Genomic DNA, 18423 nt, shown 5'->3' on the forward strand with positions numbered 1-18423 from the left:
CATTAATGCACGAGGTTCTAGCTAATCATTTTCCTGTTTTTAGACAGTGAAATGGTTTCTTTTTTTCCCCCAACAATCTCAAGGTAAAATTCACATGCTGTTCATGTCTTCCATCTAAGGAGCAAAATTCAGTGGCTTTTAGTGTAATCATAGAATTGTGCAATCATCAATTTTAGAATATTTTCATCACTTCAAAAAGAAACCCCTGTACCTTTTAGCTATCACTTTCTGTCTCTACCTGTCTCTTTCCCCTCACGCCAGTCCTAAGTAACCACCAGTCCACTTTTTGTCTCTGTAGATTTGTAGATTGGACATTTCATATAAATGGAATCATATAGTATGTGGTGCTTTGTTACTGGTTTCTTTCACTTGGCTTGATGTTTTCAAGGTTTATCCATGTTTTAGCATGTATCAGTACTTATTCTTTTTCACAGTTGAATAATACTCCATTATAGATAAATACCACAATTTGTTTATCAGTTTATAAATATTTGCATTGTTTCTTCTTTTTGGCTATTATGAACAGTGCTGCTGTGAACATTTTTATACAGGTTCTTGTGTCGACATTTTCTTGTATATGCCTAAGAGTGGGATTTCTGGGTCAAACCCTAGCTCTGTGTTTAACTTTTTGAGGAAATTTGTTCCTTTTTTATATGTTTACAGACATTAATACAGTTAAAGCTTCTATGTGCCTACAATCAAGTATTTTCCTGGGGTATATACTCTACAACTTTGTTAGTATTTATTATCAGTTAAAAATTTTTTTTTTTTGCCAGTCTGACATGTAGAAAATGCTAGTCATATTTTGGCTTTTGCTTGTTAATAGTGAAGTTGAGTATCTTTTAAAGTTTACTGGATCCTTGCATTTGTTCTCCTGAGAAACGTTGGCTTATATCTTTCTCTCATTGAAATGGTACGGGGAGGGAAGTGGGAGGGGGGTTCAGGATGGGGAACACGTGTACACCCATGGCGGATTCATGTTGATGTATGGCAAAACCAATACAATATTGTAAAGTAAAAAAAAATAAAATTCAGATATTAGTTTGTAGATAAGATAGTATTAGTTTGTACTGATTCTGATAGTTCTTTATTACTATGGCTGTTTATCACTTGTTATGTATATTGAATGAGGTAATTCACCATCGTCCCTGAGCATCTCTGTACATTATTACTGAATATGAGAAGTTCACTTTGTTGATACGGATACTTTCTTGGAATAATGTGTTCTTTTAATAATTTGACCCATTCTTGAAGACTCAGAATAATGTAATGTCACAAATAACTAACCTAGAAAAGTACTCCAGGTAAAAGCACGTCTGGTTGAAGCCTATAGACAGAATATTAATTACAAAAGTAATGAGACTTAAGTCACTTAAGATATTTACAGTAACTTTAAGTCTTAAATAACAGGAGAAAAAGGTATGTTAATCACATTCAAATATCTACTGTCTTAGTATATGTATGGCCAGGGAAGACAGCTTGAATTTCTTGGCTAAATCTTGGCACATAGATAGACCTTAGTGGTATATTTGGATGTTTCACAGGACTCAAACTTTCTTTTCTTAGAATTGGCGTGATTTGGATGCAAGAATCACAGATACAGCTAATGAATCAAAAGATAATGTCAGATATTTGTACACTCTAGAAAAAGTATGTCAACCTCTCTATAACTATGATCTAGTAAGTATACTTTTTAAAGTGTAGTTTTAAAAATTATTGTGTTTACTGTGGGGGAAGGAGAGGGTGGGATGAACTGAGAGAGTAGCATTGAAACATATACATTACCATATGTAAAATAGATAGTTGGTGGGAGTTTGCTGTATGACAGACACTGGGAGCTCAAACCCAGTGCTCTGTGATGACCTAGAAGGGTAGGATGGGGTGGGAGATGGGAGGGAGGCACAAAACGGAGGAGACATGTGTTTGCCTAGGGCTGATACATGTTGATGTATGGCAGAAACAGTACAATATTGTAAAGCAAATATCCTCCAATTAAAAATCAATAAATTTTAAAAATTAGCATGTTTAAAATCAATATGTGTATATTGGGAAAAATGTATACTGCAGAAAAGTTATTTAAAAGATGTCTTTTCCTATTATATATCTGTAATGAATCATAAACTATATTTATTATTTTAACCCACATTTAAATATGTGGTATTATCATAACTATGACCTCATTTGTATGTTGAGCAAGACAAATATATTAATTGTTCATTGCTTATAACAAATTACCAGAACTGAGTGACTTAAAAGAAAAAGCGTTTATTATATCACAGTTTTTGCAGGTCAGGAATTGCACAAAGTAGCTGAATGCCTCTGCTTCAAGGTCACTCATGAGGCTGCAGAGAAGCTGTGGGTTGGGAATGTGGTCTCTTCTGAAGGGGAGACTGACTGGAGAGGGTCCATTTCTATAGCACATCACATGGACCTATGCACAGAACAACTCGCTTACCCTAGAGTGAGCAAGAGAGGGTGCTCTATCAGCATTACCCCAATAGTACCAAAGCCAGATACTGCACTGCTGCTAAGTCATTTCAGTCGTGTCCGACTCTGTGCGACCCCATAGACGGCAGCCCACCAGGCTCCCCCGTCCCTGGGATTCTCCAGGCAAGAACACTGGAGTGGGTTGCCATTTCCTTCTCCAGTGCATGAAAGTGAAAAGTGAAAGTGAAGTCGCTCAGTCGTGTCCGACTCTTAGCGACCCCATGGACTACAGCCTTCCACGCTCCTCCATCCATGGGGTTTTCCAGGCAAGAGTACTGGAGTGGGGTGCCATTGCCTTCTCCGAAAGCCAGATAAGGATACCTCAAAAAAAAAAAATTACAGGTCAATATCCCTGATGAAGATAGATGTAAAAATTCTCAACAAAACAGTAGCAAGCCAAATTCCACAGCACATTAAAAGAATCACACACTATGACCAAGGGGGATTTATTTCTGGAATGCACAGATGGTTCAACATATGCCAGTCAATAAATGTAATACCTCATGTTAGCAGAATGAAAGATAAAAATCATGTGATTATCAATAGATGCAGAAAAAGCATTTGACAAAATACTATAAAAATTCTCAATAAATTGGGTATGGTAGGAATGTACCTCAACATAATAAAAGAATATATATTCTTTAAAAATCATATAAAAATAAAATAATAAGCATGCTGAAAGAGAATATATATGAATATTATAATGTTCTGTGTACTTTTCTATATATTTAAAACTTTTCACTATAAAAAGTAAACTTGGAAGAAAATAACAATGCTTTTTATTGTTACCAAGACTTCAGAGTTGGAAGGAAAGTTATGAGCAACCTAGATAGCATATTCAAAAGCAGAGACATTACTTTGCCAACAAAGGTCTGTCTAGTCAAGGCTATGGTTTTTCCTGTGGTCATGTATGGATGTGAGAGTTGGACTGTGAAGAAGGCTGAGCGCTGAAAAATTGATGCTTTTGAACTGTGGTGTTGGAGAAGACTCTTGAGAGTCCCTTGGACTGCAAGGTGATCCAACCAGTCCACTCTGAAGGAGATCAGCCCTGGGATTTCTTTGGAAGGAATGATGCTAAAGCTGAAACTCCAGTATTTTGGCCACCTCATGCGAAGAGTTGACTCATTGGAAAAGCCTCTGATGCTGGGAGGGATTGGGGGCAAGAGGAGAAGGGGATGACAGAGGATGAGATGGCTGGATGGCATCACTGACTCGATGGGCGTGAGTCTGGGTGAACTCCAGGAGTTGGTGATGGACAGGGAGGCCTGGCGTGCTGCGATTCATGGGGTCGCAAAGAGTCGGACACGACTGAGCAACTGATCTGATCTGAATTTCAACATCAAGATTCAAAAGACTTGTTTAAAACTATATAATTTTCAAGTCATTTAGTTTTGGTTTTACTTCTTTTCATCCTAGTAATTTTAAAAACTTTGTTCAGTGAGGGTGAGGGCTGATGTTATTTCTCAGTTTATTCCATTTTTTGTTGTTTTCCTTAATCATTGATAATGACATTCAAGTAATTTAATTCTACCCAAGAGTAGAAATGTTAAGCAGACTGGTGACCCACCCTTCACATTCACACATAAGATCATATGGAAATTGTATAAAATAGAGAAAAAAAGCTTTGTTAAGTTGCTCTAGCCATGGATGTACTTCATTATTATTGTTATTTTGTTATTATTGAGCTTCTGACATTCTTTGACGTAGGAATATTTTGAACATTATCTTTTAAAATTAGTGAAGTACTATCAGTATTAGGTCTTATAATTTCTTCCCCCTCATAAGCCATTTCTGTGGTTTTAAAAATTCTTTTTTTCCCTTCATTTTCTTTATTCTCCTTAAAAGCAGTTGCTGTTAAGTTTGTAACTGCCCGTTGAGCAGGAGAAAAGTGGATGAATATGCTTCTATTTCTTGTTGATAAAATTTTATGAATTTTGTTTCATGTTTTCATCCTAGTATTGTGCTATAGGCATATATACTCTTATCTATTATATATATAAAATGTCTAAACTCTATGTATAGTCAAGAATTGTGCACCCATTGAGCTATTATTATAAATAATAATGTTTAAAGGGCATTTTCCTGGTGGGCCCATTTGATATAATCCCCAGGCCTTTTCCATTCTTTATAAGGTTGCCTTATTGAGGGTGGAAGGAATTCTAGGCATATTTTCATTAGAATCTTGTTGATCTACAGATAACAATATAATATGAAAAGTGATGATACTAATTTTCATAAGCCACATAAAATTGATTTAATTATGTCTTGATGTGCCGGGGTCCAGCCCTGGCTGATCCAGGGTATTCAAAGCGGGGACGGCATCGGTGAGGGTCAGCATACAATAGCTTCAATTAGATATTAATTAAAGATATAAAGAGTAATAGAATAAGGATAGCTCAGTAGGAAAATTCAGTGGAGAAAAGAGGCTGAGTAGCTTGGTTTACGTGGGAGACCAATAAAACTTCAAGTCAAGAAGCTTGCACCACTTACGTAGGCCGCAGGCGTCCTTCCGTTCTCCCGAAGGAGAGGAGACACTGAGGCCTCCCTGGTCAGATCTTAGAAGCCCAGGCATAATTAGTAAGCATGGCGGGTTCCACGCTCCAGATGGAGACTCAGCCAGAGTGAGAGAGAGAGCGACATGGGGAGACCAGTCTTTCGAGGAACTGATCCCCATTCTTTATTTTCCAGAGTCTGTTTTTATACACTGAGATGTTATACAAAAGTCACGTGGGGACAGCAGTCCTGACTTTTATTAAAGTCAGGTGCTTCACACAAATGTATACAGAGGTCTTAGGGGTGTTACATCATCTTCTGGCCAGGGGGGGGCCTGCTGACAATTTACGACCCTCTCCTTGTGACAACGGTCAGTCAACCAGGACACTTATTTCTCCAGGGGTGATTATTCTTAAAACAGACACCACCCAAATAAAGTTACATTCCTATAGGGTGAGGGTGTAGTGGGTTTTAGTTAAGGAAAGAATTTATTTAGCCTAAGGTCTAACGTGATTAATATCAAAGGTTAATACTTATTTCTTCTATATTCATTAATGTATGTAAGGGCAGGGGATGTGGAGACTTAGCAACAAACATTGGCTCAACAAATGAAAAACCCTTCACCAATACAATTTTTAATCAGCCCATTATACTTATACTAATAGTTTTCTGACTTTTCTAAGGAACCTGTTTTTAGAAGGTTTAAAGCATCTCGTGCCTTTCACGGTTGGGAGGCTGTGAGCAATCACATGTGGCCGGACAAGCCCGTCAGGCAGGCTAGAGAACCTTCAGAGGAGTTTGTAGGTTGAAACACTCCTATCACGCCCAGGAATTATTATTACCTGGAGCTCTAAGTTAACTCCTTCTCCGAAAGAGGTGGTGGGGGACAGCCCCCCGTAAAGTCAGAGGTGTAGGGGAGAGCACAAAGTAGTAAAGTAGGCAGGCTCTGGTTATGGGGATAGATGCTCGAGGATTTCCAGGGGGACTCCTGAGGCTCGATCCCGCCTTTGCGTATGTCCAGCCTCCTTCCTCGTGACCTTTGTCATGGGCAGAGTACCTCACTCTGGCCCCCAATATTGATGCTTTTGAACTGTGGTGTTGGAGAAGACTCTTGAGAGTCCCTTAGACTGCAAGGAGATCCAACCAGTCCATCCTAAAGGAGATCAATCCTGGGTGTTCACTGGAAGGACTGATGTTGAAACTGAAACTCCAATACTTTGGCCACCTGATGCAAAGAGCTGACTCATTTGAAAAGACCCTGATGCTGGGAAAGATTGAGGGCAGGAGGAGAAGGGGACGACAGAGGATGAGATGGTTGGATGGCATCACTGACTCAATGGACATGGATTTGACTGAACTCTGGGAGTTGGTGATAGACAGGGAGGCCTGGTGTGCTACGGTTCATGGGGTCACAGAATCAGACACGACTGAGCGACTGAACTGAACTGATGTCATGGTTACACCTCATACCTATGACATGTAGTACTCTCATCAGTGGTTGTTTTTCCTGGTTTTATTTATTCCACCACCATTAAAAAAATCTTTTTATATATTTTAAATTGTCCTAGCAATTAAAAGGCAAACTACTAGAGGTCAGGAATACCACTGACCTTATCTGTTCTTCCATAGTGATTTGCATCAAGGTTAAAGACAGGATCTCAAAATCTCAGGCACCTAGCTATGCTTATATTACAGCTGTGGGACTTGGACAAGGTACTTCTCCACATTTCTATTTTCTCATTTGCAAAATGGGAATAGTTAATACTTTATAGATTCTGACTCATTTTTTTCACATTTTCACATTTCACATTCAGTGTACTCAGAGTACATTTTATAGTCAGTCAAGTTTTATGAATCATTGTGAACATGACACCATCTGAGATTATTAGTTCTTTCCTGGGAGGGTAGTGTATGTTTCGGTTTGGGTACTGTTGGTGTGAATTCAGATGGCAGTGAGTGAGCACCAGCTTGTGGTACAAAATCTCAGAAGAGTTTATTTTCCATCTCCTCCCAAAGAGCAGGATTGGGACACATAGGCTTTGCTCCTATCTTTCTTCATGGCTTGTTAATTTCATGCATAGTTTGGTGGCTTAGTTTTTTGTGGGAGTTAGACTCCCTGTCTTGAGCATCCCACCCTGCTTTCTTCAGTTCAGTTCAGTCGCTCAGTTGTGTCCGACTCTTTGTGACCCTATGGACTGCAGCACGCCAGGCTTCCCTGTCCATCACCAACTCCTGGAGCTTACTCAAACTTGTGTCCATCAAGTTGGTGATGCTATCCAACCATCTCACCCTCTATCATCCCCGTTTCCTTCCGCCTTCAATCTTTCCCAGCATCAGGGTCTTTTCCAATGAGTCAGTTCTTTGCATCAGGTGGCCAACATATTGGACTTTCCGTCCTTCCAATGAATATTCAGAACTGATTTCCTTTAAGATTGACTGGTTTGATGTCTTCTGCAACACCACAGTTCAAAAGCATAATTTCTTTGGCGCTCAGCTTTCTTTATGGTCCAACTCTCAGGTCCATACATGACTAGTGGAAAAACCATAGCTTTGACTAGATGGACCTTTGTCGGCAAAGTAATATCTCTGCTTTTTAATATGCTGTCTAGGTTGGTCATAGCTTTTCTTCCAAGGAGCAAGCATCTTTTAACTGCACGACTGCAGTCACAATCTGTAGTGATTTTGGAGCCCAAAAGAATAAAGTCTGACACTGTTTCCATTGTTTCCCCATTTATTTGCCATGAAGTGATGGGACTGGATGCCATCATCTTAATTTTCTGAATGTTGAGTTTTAAGCCAGCTTTTTTACTCTCCTCTTTCACTTTCATCAAGAGGCTCTTTAGTTCTTCTTTGCTTTCTGCCATAAGGGTGGTGTCATCTGTGTATCTGAGGTTATTGATATTTCTCCTGGCAATCTTGATTCCAGCTTGTGCTTCATCAAGCCTGGCATTTTGTATGATGTATCTGCATATAAGTTAAATAAACAGGGTGACAATATACAGCCTTGACATACTCCTTTCCTGATTTGGATCCAGTCTGTTGATCCATGTCCAGTTCTAACTGCTGTCTCTTGACCCTCATGCAGATTTCTCAGGAGTGAGGTCAGGTGGTCTGGTATTCCTATCTCTTTAAGAATTTTCCACAGTTTGTTGTGATCCACACAGACAAAGGCTTTGGTATAATCAATAAAGCAGAAGTAAATGTTTTTTTGGAAGTCTCTTGCTTTTTCTCCCCCTTTCTTAGTAGCACCTAAAGCAGCAGTGCAGTCTTACAATCAGTGATGTTTTAGATCCGATGAAATCAAACCTGCCCTAAAGTGTCATTGTCAGCATAAATCTAGATAATATGTGAAGCTCTTTGCTTAGTGCCTGGTGCATAGTAACCTTTCGATATATGTTACCAGTAGTTTGATATCTCAGATGCACTTGCTCTGCTTTGATCCATGCCATTCTACTTGTTTCAGTTTGTTTGCATCTCTCCCACGCTGCCTTGACCTCCTCCAGGATAGTTTCCTTATATTTGGAATTCTGTCAGTACTGTTAGAACTTGGTAGCACTTCCTAGGCTTGCTGATAGGCGAATTGAATTGAATAACCAATAACCAGCTTTTCAACCATACATTAGTCATTTTACCCATCAAGATATCAGTTTCTTCATCTTTAAAAAGAACAACTTGAGCTGTTAATCCTTAAATAACTTTCACTTACAAAATCTTTTCTTTAGACAACAACAAAAAAAATTTTTTTAAGGCCATGTCATATGGCTTGCAGCATCTTAGTTCCCTAACCAGGGATTAAACCCAGGACCCCTGCAGTGGAAGTGCCAAGCTTTAACCACTGAACTGCCAGGAAATTTGCATAAATAAAACCTGAAGTTTACATGTACAGAAAAGTTGCAATGATAGTACAGAATTCTCTTCACCTAATTTCTCCTGTTAATATCTTGCATTACCTTGGCACATTTGTCAAAACTGATGTCTCTGTTTCAGTATCCTGTCAAGGATACCACTTGGCATTGAGTAAAATGTTACACTATTTTATGTAAGTTTAGAGTTTTGAATATTATAGCTTTCTGGTTATTAAAAATATGAACATATGGTGGAATTCACTTGCTATATTTCAATTTTAGGTTTCCATGGCGCATGGGATACAAAATTTGATAAATGCCATCAGAATGATTCACAGTGTGTCCAGGTACTATAATACTTCTGAGAGAATGACCTCATTGTTTATCAAGGTGAGTTTCAAGGGAAGAAGCCACACATGTAACCCTGTGAAAAAGTTAGCAGTGCTTTCCATTTGAGCCAGAGAAGGGAAAAGGGAAATTCTGGATTTTCGTACTTTGTGGACAAGAAAAGAAAGATGTTGCCTGGAGTCAGTTGTACTTAATTGAAGGGGGACTTTTCTGCTTGTCAGAGGTAAGTGCCCAAGACTTGTTTAAATGTATCTGATGATTTTCTAATTTAGTTATTCCAAATAGTTTTGCATAAGAGGTAAAAGTTGGGTGTTTTGTTGCTAATGCTTCTTAGCTACTTCTATGCACACTGTGGTTTATGTAAAATCTTACCATGTAATGTCATTTGATTAATTGTTTTAAATAATTGAAAAAATTATCCAAGAAACACATGAATAGAATTTACTTGTAAATAATTCAAGCAGAACGTAACAGTCACATTTCAACCTTTGTTTTTTAAATCAAAGGATAGGTTTAATCATTCATTATCTATGTCCCAAACGTGGCAAGAACCTTAGGAGACTTTTCCGTTGCTTGTCTTCCTCCTTGCTGCATGTTCCACATGGAGATTGCTAGTTTCATGTTATTGTTGCTATTTTTTCAACATTATGAATCAACAGGTGTTCAGACTGAAATCTAAGTATTGCTAGGTTCTTGGATCTGTGTTGTGATTTCCACGTCTTCCTTTGTCTTGGATTTAGTATTTCTTTTGCTGAAAAAAATTCTTAAGTAATTCTTCCAGAGGGGGTCTCTGTGGTGAGCCCCTTGAGTTCCTGCCTGTCTGAAAATTGCTTCATTTTGTCCTACCACTCAAATGTTAGTTTGGGTTTCTTAAGTTCAATATAATTTTTTCTTGGAACTTGGAAGATGCCATTGTGTTCTATGTTGTTGTATCTTCCTGCTCTTCCTTTGTAGGAAACCTATTTTATTCTCATAGGAAGATTTTAGGATTTTTTCCTTTATTCTTGAACTCCTAAAATTTCAAAGTAATGCTCTTTTTACATTTATCTTGTTCTATACTTGCTGATGGAGAAGGCAATGGCACCCCACTCCAGTACTCTTGCCTGGAAAATCCCGTGGATGGAGGACCCTGGTAGGCTGCAGTCCATGGGGTCACTAAGAGTTGGACACGACTGAGCGATTTCATTTTAACTTTTCACTTTCATGCATTGGAGAAGGAAATGGCAACCCACTCCAGTGTTCTTGCCTGGAGAACCCCAGGGACGGGGGAGCCTGGTGGGCTGCCGTCTATGGGGTCGCACAGAGTCGGACATGACTGAAGCGACTTAGCAGCAGCAGCAGCATACTTGCTGAGTTTATTTTACTTCAAAAAGACTGTCGTCTCTCTTCATTTGGGGGAACTTTTCCTCTTTACTCCCGATTATATCCACCTATACAATTTATTCCCTTTTCTTGAATCTAAAATCTATATTTTTTAATTATGATCTTTTTGGTCCATCTTTGTCCTTTGACCTTTCAGCTCACTCACTGCCTCTTCATTTATATCCCAATTACTGGTCAATGCAAATTTCAGTTTCCAAGTTCTTTTGTTGTTTCCTTTTCATGGTGTAAAAATCCTCTCATATCTTTTTCACGAACTAATTTAGTTAACAAAGCCATTTTAAAAGATTTTACGCATATCTTTTCTGTATTTTCTCTCTTTGTTGAATTTAATGTTTCTGTCACCATGTCTGTTTTCTTCAGTTGCTTGATGATTCTTGGTTGTCTGCCCATCTTTGTATTTGAGATTCCTGATTTGCCTCTGGGTTTTGTTTATTTTGTCTGTCTCCTGTGAGTAAGGGGCATAACTTACTGTTGGAAGGGAGTGGGAGTAGCTTTCTCTCTGATCTGTCCTCTTGAGGGTGCAGTAGCTACTTTGGTCACAGCTCTCCGAGGCCGTGGTCTGCTTATCGGTTCATCCTTTCAGCATATGGCACTGTTGCCTGCTGTACGAGTTGCTCCAAATTCAGTGTTCAGGGTTACAGCTAAGGGTCACCTCACATTGGAGAAGGCAATGGCACCTCACTCCAGTACTCTTGCCTGGAAAATCCCATGGATGGAGGAGCCTGGTAGGCTGCAGCCCATGGGGTTGCTAAGAGTCGGGCACAACTGAACGACTTCACTTTCACTCCTCACTTTCATGCATTGGAGAAGGAAATGGCAACCCACTCCAGTGTTCTTGCCTGGAGAATGCCAGGGACGGGGGAGCCTGGTGGGCTGCCGTCTATGGGGTCGCACAGAGTCGGACACGACTGAAACGACTTAGCAGCAGCAGCAGCAGCATGTTTTAAAAAAACTTGTTTTATTTCTTTCTCTATATATAGTTATTTTGGACTTATATTTATTTTAGGTAACCAACCAAATGGTGACAGCATGTAAAGCATATATTACTGATGGGGGAACTAATCATGTTTGGGATCAGGAAACACCAGTGGTACTAAAGAAAATTCAGGTTTGTACAAGTATTTTTATTTTCTTAAATCTTTTAACCATCTGGCTCAATTTTGTTTACTTTTTTCATTGATAAAGTATGCTAGCTTTGAAAAAGTATTGTACAGAGTAGCATGAGCAAATAAAAAGAACTTCATTAAAATTATCCACTTCCCTTTATGTTTAGTGCTCCTGGTAGGGCACCATTTAATCCTCAGCTTCTCCATGGCTGCCTGTATCAAACACCAATTGTGTACTCTTACGTATGCTCTGACCACTCCTCTTATTCCATCCCCTGTTAGATTTCATTTTCTTGCCTTTTTCATTGGCTGGGACTGTCATACATCCTTAAGTAGATCTTGTGATAGTTGGCATCTTATTCTGATCTTCTTTTGGAAGAAAATCCTTCTAACATTTCCCCATTTGGTTTGATGCTTTAGTGCATCATTGATTAGATTCCAGGAAGTTTTACTCCTAATTTTGGTTACTAGGAGATATTATTAAAAGTTATGAATGGGTTTTGAAAAAAGTTTTTATGCACTTATTCATCGAGGAGGTTATAAAATTTTTCTCCTTAATCTGTTAACAGATGACATTTTAAAAAATTTTTTTATTGCAAGATATTTGCTTTACAATATTGTGCTGGTTTCTGCCATACATCAACATCAATCGGTCACAGGTATACATATGTCCCCTCCCTCGTGAACCTCCTTCCCATCTCCCAACCGATCCCACCCTTCTAGGTTGTCATAGAGCACTGGATTGAGCTCCTTGTGTATTTGAGTCAGTCCTAAAGAGGGGGATGAACCTAGAGCCTATCGTACAGAGTGAAGTAAGTTAGAAAGAGAAAGATGGATATTGTATATTAACACATGTGTATGGAATCTAGAAAGATGGTACTGATGAAGCTATTTGCAGGGCAGCAATGGAAGCACAGACAGAACAGACTTGTGGACACAGTGTGGGAGGGAGAAGTTGGGTGGACTGAGAGAGTGGCTTCGGTTCAGTTCAGTTCAGTTCAGTTGCTCAGTCATGTCCAACTCTTTGCTACCCCAAGGACTGCAGCACCCCAGGCCTCCCTGTCCATCACCAACTCCGGGAGCTTGCTCAAATTCATGTCCATCAAGTCAGTGATACCATCCAACCATCTCATCCTCTGTCGTCCCCTTCTCCTCCCACCTTGAATCTTTCCCAGCATCAGGGTCTTTTCAAATGAGTCAGCTCTTTACATCAGGTGGCCAAAGTATTGGAGTATAGCTTAGATGACATTTTTAAGTTATCTAGAATGAAACTATTCTGATATCCCTAGGGTAAACTAACTTATGGTGTAATTATCTTTTTAAAGACATTCTTAAATTCACTTTGCTACACTTTTCTGTAGGACCTTTTGCAACTATACTCATGAGAGAGATAGCCTGTAAATTTTTTTTTCTCACAGTATCCTTGTCAGTGTTTCTGGCACTAAGTTTTCAGAATGAATATGACTGAAGGAGAGAAAGAAAGTACTCCCATCTTTTCCAGTCTCTGGAGGAGTCTGTAGAAAATCAAAGCAATCTGTTATTTTGAAAGTCTGAAAGAAATGACCATACCAGGAAGTCTCCAACTGGAAGTGGTTTGCTTTCTTCATGTGCTTGATCCTGGGCTCTGTAGAGTTAAGGTGGGAGGCTGAGACTGGGAGGCAGAGCAAGAAAGGACGCTCGATGCTTGCCCCTAGGACACGAACTGCTGTGCTCGCAGGGTGGGTCCTGAGCACTGCCATCACCACACTCTGACCTTTCAACCAGAGGACAAGGAAGAGGGGTCAGAGGAAACAGGAGATGAGGAATTGCAATTAGAGTAGTTTCTCTTCCTGAAAACACTTAAAACCAAAGACTGGAAGTACCAGAATCATTATGCAGTTTTTGGACAGAGACAGACCAAAGCAGCATGTAAAGCAGCGGTTTTAAAACAGTACCCAAAGAGCTGGTGAGCCATTTAAAGAAGGAGATAATGACAACTGCACTTGCATAAATAGAGCTTTTGAAATATCTGATTCAGTGAAAAGAGGAGAAATTAAGAATATAGTTCTTGCTTTTGATAACTCAGTTCCTTCTAGAAGTGAAGCAACGGATACTTTCTTCTAAATGTTTTCCCAAGTGTTTGAAATGTATTCCAGGTGGTAAAAAAGAAAATGTAAACCTAATGATATGCATTCATCCTTTTTGTAGAGGCATTTTATTCCTGCTGGTATAATTTTTATTCTTGGAGAGAGTTTTCTTATTTAAATGAAGGGGAAAAAAAGCAGAATGTCATGATAAGAAGAGAGAGATTGAAAAGCAGAACAGAGCAACAAGGGCACAAAGAAAAAAGAAGAAATGAATGGAAGGTCAGTTGCTAATGCGTATAACTGTGATGCAAGAAGAAAAACAGAAGGAAAAATGAAGAAGAAAGAAGCTAAAGAAAATAGAGATGAGCTCAATTAGGAGCTGTTTGGGTAACTAAGGAGAAAGAAGAGGAAGTTTGTCAAAATGCATTACTGGCAAAGAAGAAAAAAGATATCCAGGGAAAAAAAGCCATTAAGAGGGAAAGGCAATATCAAATCATTATGTTTTACACATGAAACTAATATAATGTTGTGTGTGCATGCTAAGTTGCTCAGTTATGTGCAACTCTTTGCAATCCTGTGGACCATAGGCCACCAGGCTCCTCTGTCCGTGGGATTCTCCAGGCAAGGATACTGGAGTGGGTTGCCATGCCCTCCTCCAGGGGATCTTCCCAACCCAGGGATGGGACCCGTGTCTCTTTATGTTTCCTGTATTGGCAGGTGGGTTCTTTACCACTACCGCCACCTGATGTAATGTTATATGTCAACTATATCTTCATAAGAAAAGGGAAAGGTAGCAAAAACTGCAAAATTCATGGAGGACCTGGAATCACATTTCCGATGACGAGATGAAGACAAAGTAATGGAAGAAGTGGAAAAACTTGGCGATACCCTTGAACTTGCAAGCTTACTGTACTTAAGTGAAAAACTCACATCACCTACAAAAGAAATAGGAATGATTGCTCTGGCAAAACAGATAGAAGAAAATGAGCAAAGTAGAAGAGAAAGGAAGTTGAGTATGTGCCAAGTATCTAAGAATGCAGAGACATCAACTGTTGCAGGTGGAAATGACAGTAAAAATTGGTCAGAAGAGAACTGATCTGCAATTGCTAATTAAATCTGTGAGCCTCTTCCTTGCTGGGACAAAGTCAAGATGGGAAGTTATTGCCAATTACATGAATGTGTATTCTACTTCTGGGAGTCAAGAAAACTACCAAAGATTTCATTGGCAAAGAAGAGTCTCTAAAAACTTGGCCATCATCGAAAAGATGGCATACTGTATGGAGAGGAGCCTCAAATTGTCAGTACCTTGAAGTGCTGAAGGTTCTGTCAGCACCTTCAGAACAATTTGAAAATCCACGTGCAGATTTCACGTCTTGACAACAGAAGAACAGAAGCTTTTGAAACAAGCTTTGAAAATGTATTTACTGGGTAGTAAATACACCTGAAAGATGGGGAAAAATAGCAGAAGCGGTATCTGACATGACAAAAAGGACTTCCAAAATGACATATGAAACTTGCTAAGATGGTGAAAACAAAGAATGATGCTCAAGAACAAGTGCTGAATTCAGATAGAGCCATGAAATGACATAATGACAGACTGTTGTATGTGCATTTAAAAAATAAAACTGCAAGTTGAGTTGAGTTGAGTTCAGTCACTCAGTCATGACTCTTTTTGACTCCATGGACTGCAGCACTCCAGGCTTCCCTGTCCATCACCAACTCTTGGAGCTTACTCAAACTCATGTCCATCAAGTCGGTGGTGCCACCCAACCATCTCATCCTCTGTCGTCCCCTTCTCCTCCCACCTTCAATCTTTCCCAGCATCAGGGTCTTTTCTAGTGAGTCAGTTCTTCACATCAGGTGGCCAAAGTATCAGAATTTCAACTTCAGCACCAGTCCTTCCAATGAATATTCAGGACTGATTTTCTTTAGGATGGACTGGTTGGATCTTCTTGCAGTCCAAGGGACTCTCAAGAGTCTTCTCCAACACCACAGTTCAAAAGCATCAATTCTTCGGCACTCAGATTTTTTTATAATCCAACTCTTACATCCATACATGACTAATGGAAAAACCATAGCTTTGACTAGACAGACCTTTGTTTGCAAAGTAATGTCTCTGCCTTTCAATATGCTGTCTAGGTTGGTCAGAGCTTTTCTACCAAGGATCAAGCATCTTTTAATTTCATGACTGCTGTCACAATCTGCAGTGATTTTGGAGCCCAAGAAAATAAAGTCTCTCACTGTTTCCATTGCTTTCCCATCTATTTGCCATGAAGTGATGGGACCAGATGCCATGATCTTAGTTTTCCGAATGTTGAGTTTTAAGCGAACTTTTTTCACTGTCATCTTTCACTTTCATCAAGAGGCTTTTTAGTTCCTCTTCGCTTTCTGCCATAAGGGTGGTGTCATCTGGGTATCTAAGGTTATTGATATTTCTCCTGGCAATCTTGATTCCAGCTTGTGCTTCATCCAGCCCAGCGTTTCATGTGATGTACTCTGCATATAAGTTAAATAAGCAGGGTGACAATATACAGCCTTGATATATTCCTTTCCGAATTTGGAACCAGTCTGTTGTTCCATGTCCAGTTCTAAATGTTGCTTCTTGACCTGCATACAGATATCTCAGGAAATGGGTCAGGTGGTCTGGTATTCCTATCTCTAAGAATTTTCAGTTTGTTGTGATCTACACAGTCAAAGGCTTTGGTGTAGTCAATAAAGCAGAAGTAGATGTTTTGCTGGAACTCTCTTGCTTTTTTGATGATCAAACGGACGTTGACAATTTGATCTCTGGTTCCTCTACATTTTCTAAATCCAGCTTGAACATCTGGAAGTTCACAGTTCATGTACTGTTGAAACCTGGCTTGGAGAATTTTAAGCATTACTTTGCTAGCGTGTGAGATGAGTGCAATTGTGTGGTAGTTTGAGCATTCCTTGGCATTGCCTTTCTTTGGGATTGGAATAAAAACTGACCTTTTCCAGTCCTGTGGCTACTGCTGAGTACTATAAAACTGCAAGTACTGTACAAAAAAAATATCTGGACAGAACTCATGTAACTCATTGAGCTTGAGTTTTTTGTGGAATTTCCTTTTCTTATCATTAAAATTTTTAAAATTGTGATAAAATGTACACAATGTAAAATTTACTGTTTTAACTGTTTTAAAATTTGTGGTTCAGTGGCATTAAGCACATTCACAATATTGTGTAACCATTACCACTATCAATTTCTGGAATGTTTCCATCTCCACAGACAGATTCTATATCTATTAAACAGCAACTTATTCCCTGTCTCCAAGCCCCTGGTCATCTCTGTTCTGCTTTCTGTCTCCATGTATTTGTCTATTCTAGGTTTTTTATATAGAATCAGGCAGTATTTGTCCTTCAGTGCTGGTCTCTTTTTTTAACATAACATGTTTTCAAAGTTCATATTGTGGCATGTATTAGAATTTCACTTTTTTTATGGCTGAGTATTATTCCATTGTGTGGATATACCACATTTTGTTTATCGATTCATCTTTTGATAGACATTTGGGTTGTTACCACTTTCTGACTATTGTGAATAATGCTGATATGATCACTGTTGTGTAATGATCTCTTTGAGTCTCTTTATTTTGAGTATATACCTAAAAATGGAATTGCTGGATCATATGCAATTATATATTTAACTTTTTGCACAACCATTAGGCTGTTTTCTATAGCTGCTGTTCCATTTTACGTTCTCACCAGCAATACATAAGAGTTCTGGTTTCTCCACATCCACACCAGTGCTTGTTATTTTTTCTTTTTCTTTTTTGATAATAGCATCCTAATGCCTGTGAAATGTTATCCCATTGTGTTTTGATTTGCATTTCCCTAATGTCTAGTAATAGTTGAGCATATTTTCAAATACATATTGGCAATTTGTATATTTTCCTTGGAGAAATAGCTTTCAAATCCTTTACTCACTTTTGAACTAAGTTGTTCTGCTTTTGTTCAGTTGTAAGAGTTCTTTACATATTCTAGATATTAGTCCCTGGCATATATTAAAAAAAAAAATACATAGTTTCATTTTTTTAAAAACTAATTTTTTGACTTTTATTTCATTTATTCTTGAGTCAGTTTGGTAAGTTTATATTTTTGAGGAATTTATTCAAGTTTTCTAAAGTTTGTAAATTATTGTTATAATGTTGATAATATCTTATTATTATATAATATAATATATATTATTATTATATATAATTATAATAATATATTGTAATATATTATTATTGCTTTATTATATACTATGTCCGCTTATTCATTAACAGTATTACTTATCTTTTTCCATTGTCTTCTTAATCATTCTTGCTCACTCAATCCTCAGATTCAAAACAACCCATACTCTTTCTGGAAGTTTAATCATTTCTGTTGTTGTTGTTGTTATTTTTTGGATTCCATGTTGCCCTCTAGAATTTCTCCAGTGTTAATTTTGGGAGTGGGAGGCAGAGATCACTCCCTCCAAGTTGACCTATTAGCAGGAGCCAGAACTCTTGACATAGAACTTAGCAATTTATTCTTATAATTCTTTTAATATCCTTCAGGTCACTAGCTATTTACCTACTGAATTAGAAATGAAAGTTTGGTTTTCTGAATTCTAGTTTAACCCAATTTCTATCACATTTGAAATCCTTTCAGGAGACTTCTACTGTATAGTTTTGGGGAATAATTTTCAAATGGGTT

General features: G+C 38.5%; 1 protein-coding gene and 1 pseudogene across 2 annotated transcripts in view; both read left to right on the forward strand.

The window, feature by feature from the left end:
• Window positions 1-18423, forward strand: part of DNAH8 (dynein axonemal heavy chain 8) — a 321904-nt gene that overhangs the window by 17272 nt on the left and 286209 nt on the right. For both annotated transcript variants that reach the window (XM_027525064.1, XM_027525063.1), the window contains exons 8-10: window positions 1567-1680; window positions 9108-9215; window positions 11563-11664. In XM_027525064.1, the coding sequence (XP_027380865.1) occupies window positions 1567-1680; window positions 9108-9215; window positions 11563-11664 (324 nt within the window). The remainder of the gene's footprint in view (window positions 1-1566; window positions 1681-9107; window positions 9216-11562; window positions 11665-18423) is intronic.
• LOC113882232 lies at window positions 13222-15313 on the forward strand (annotated as a pseudogene).

The sequence above is a fragment of the Bos indicus x Bos taurus genome, chromosome 23 (genome assembly GCF_003369695.1).
Source record: "Bos indicus x Bos taurus breed Angus x Brahman F1 hybrid chromosome 23, Bos_hybrid_MaternalHap_v2.0, whole genome shotgun sequence".
Classification (NCBI taxonomy): domain Eukaryota; kingdom Metazoa; phylum Chordata; class Mammalia; order Artiodactyla; family Bovidae; genus Bos; species Bos indicus x Bos taurus.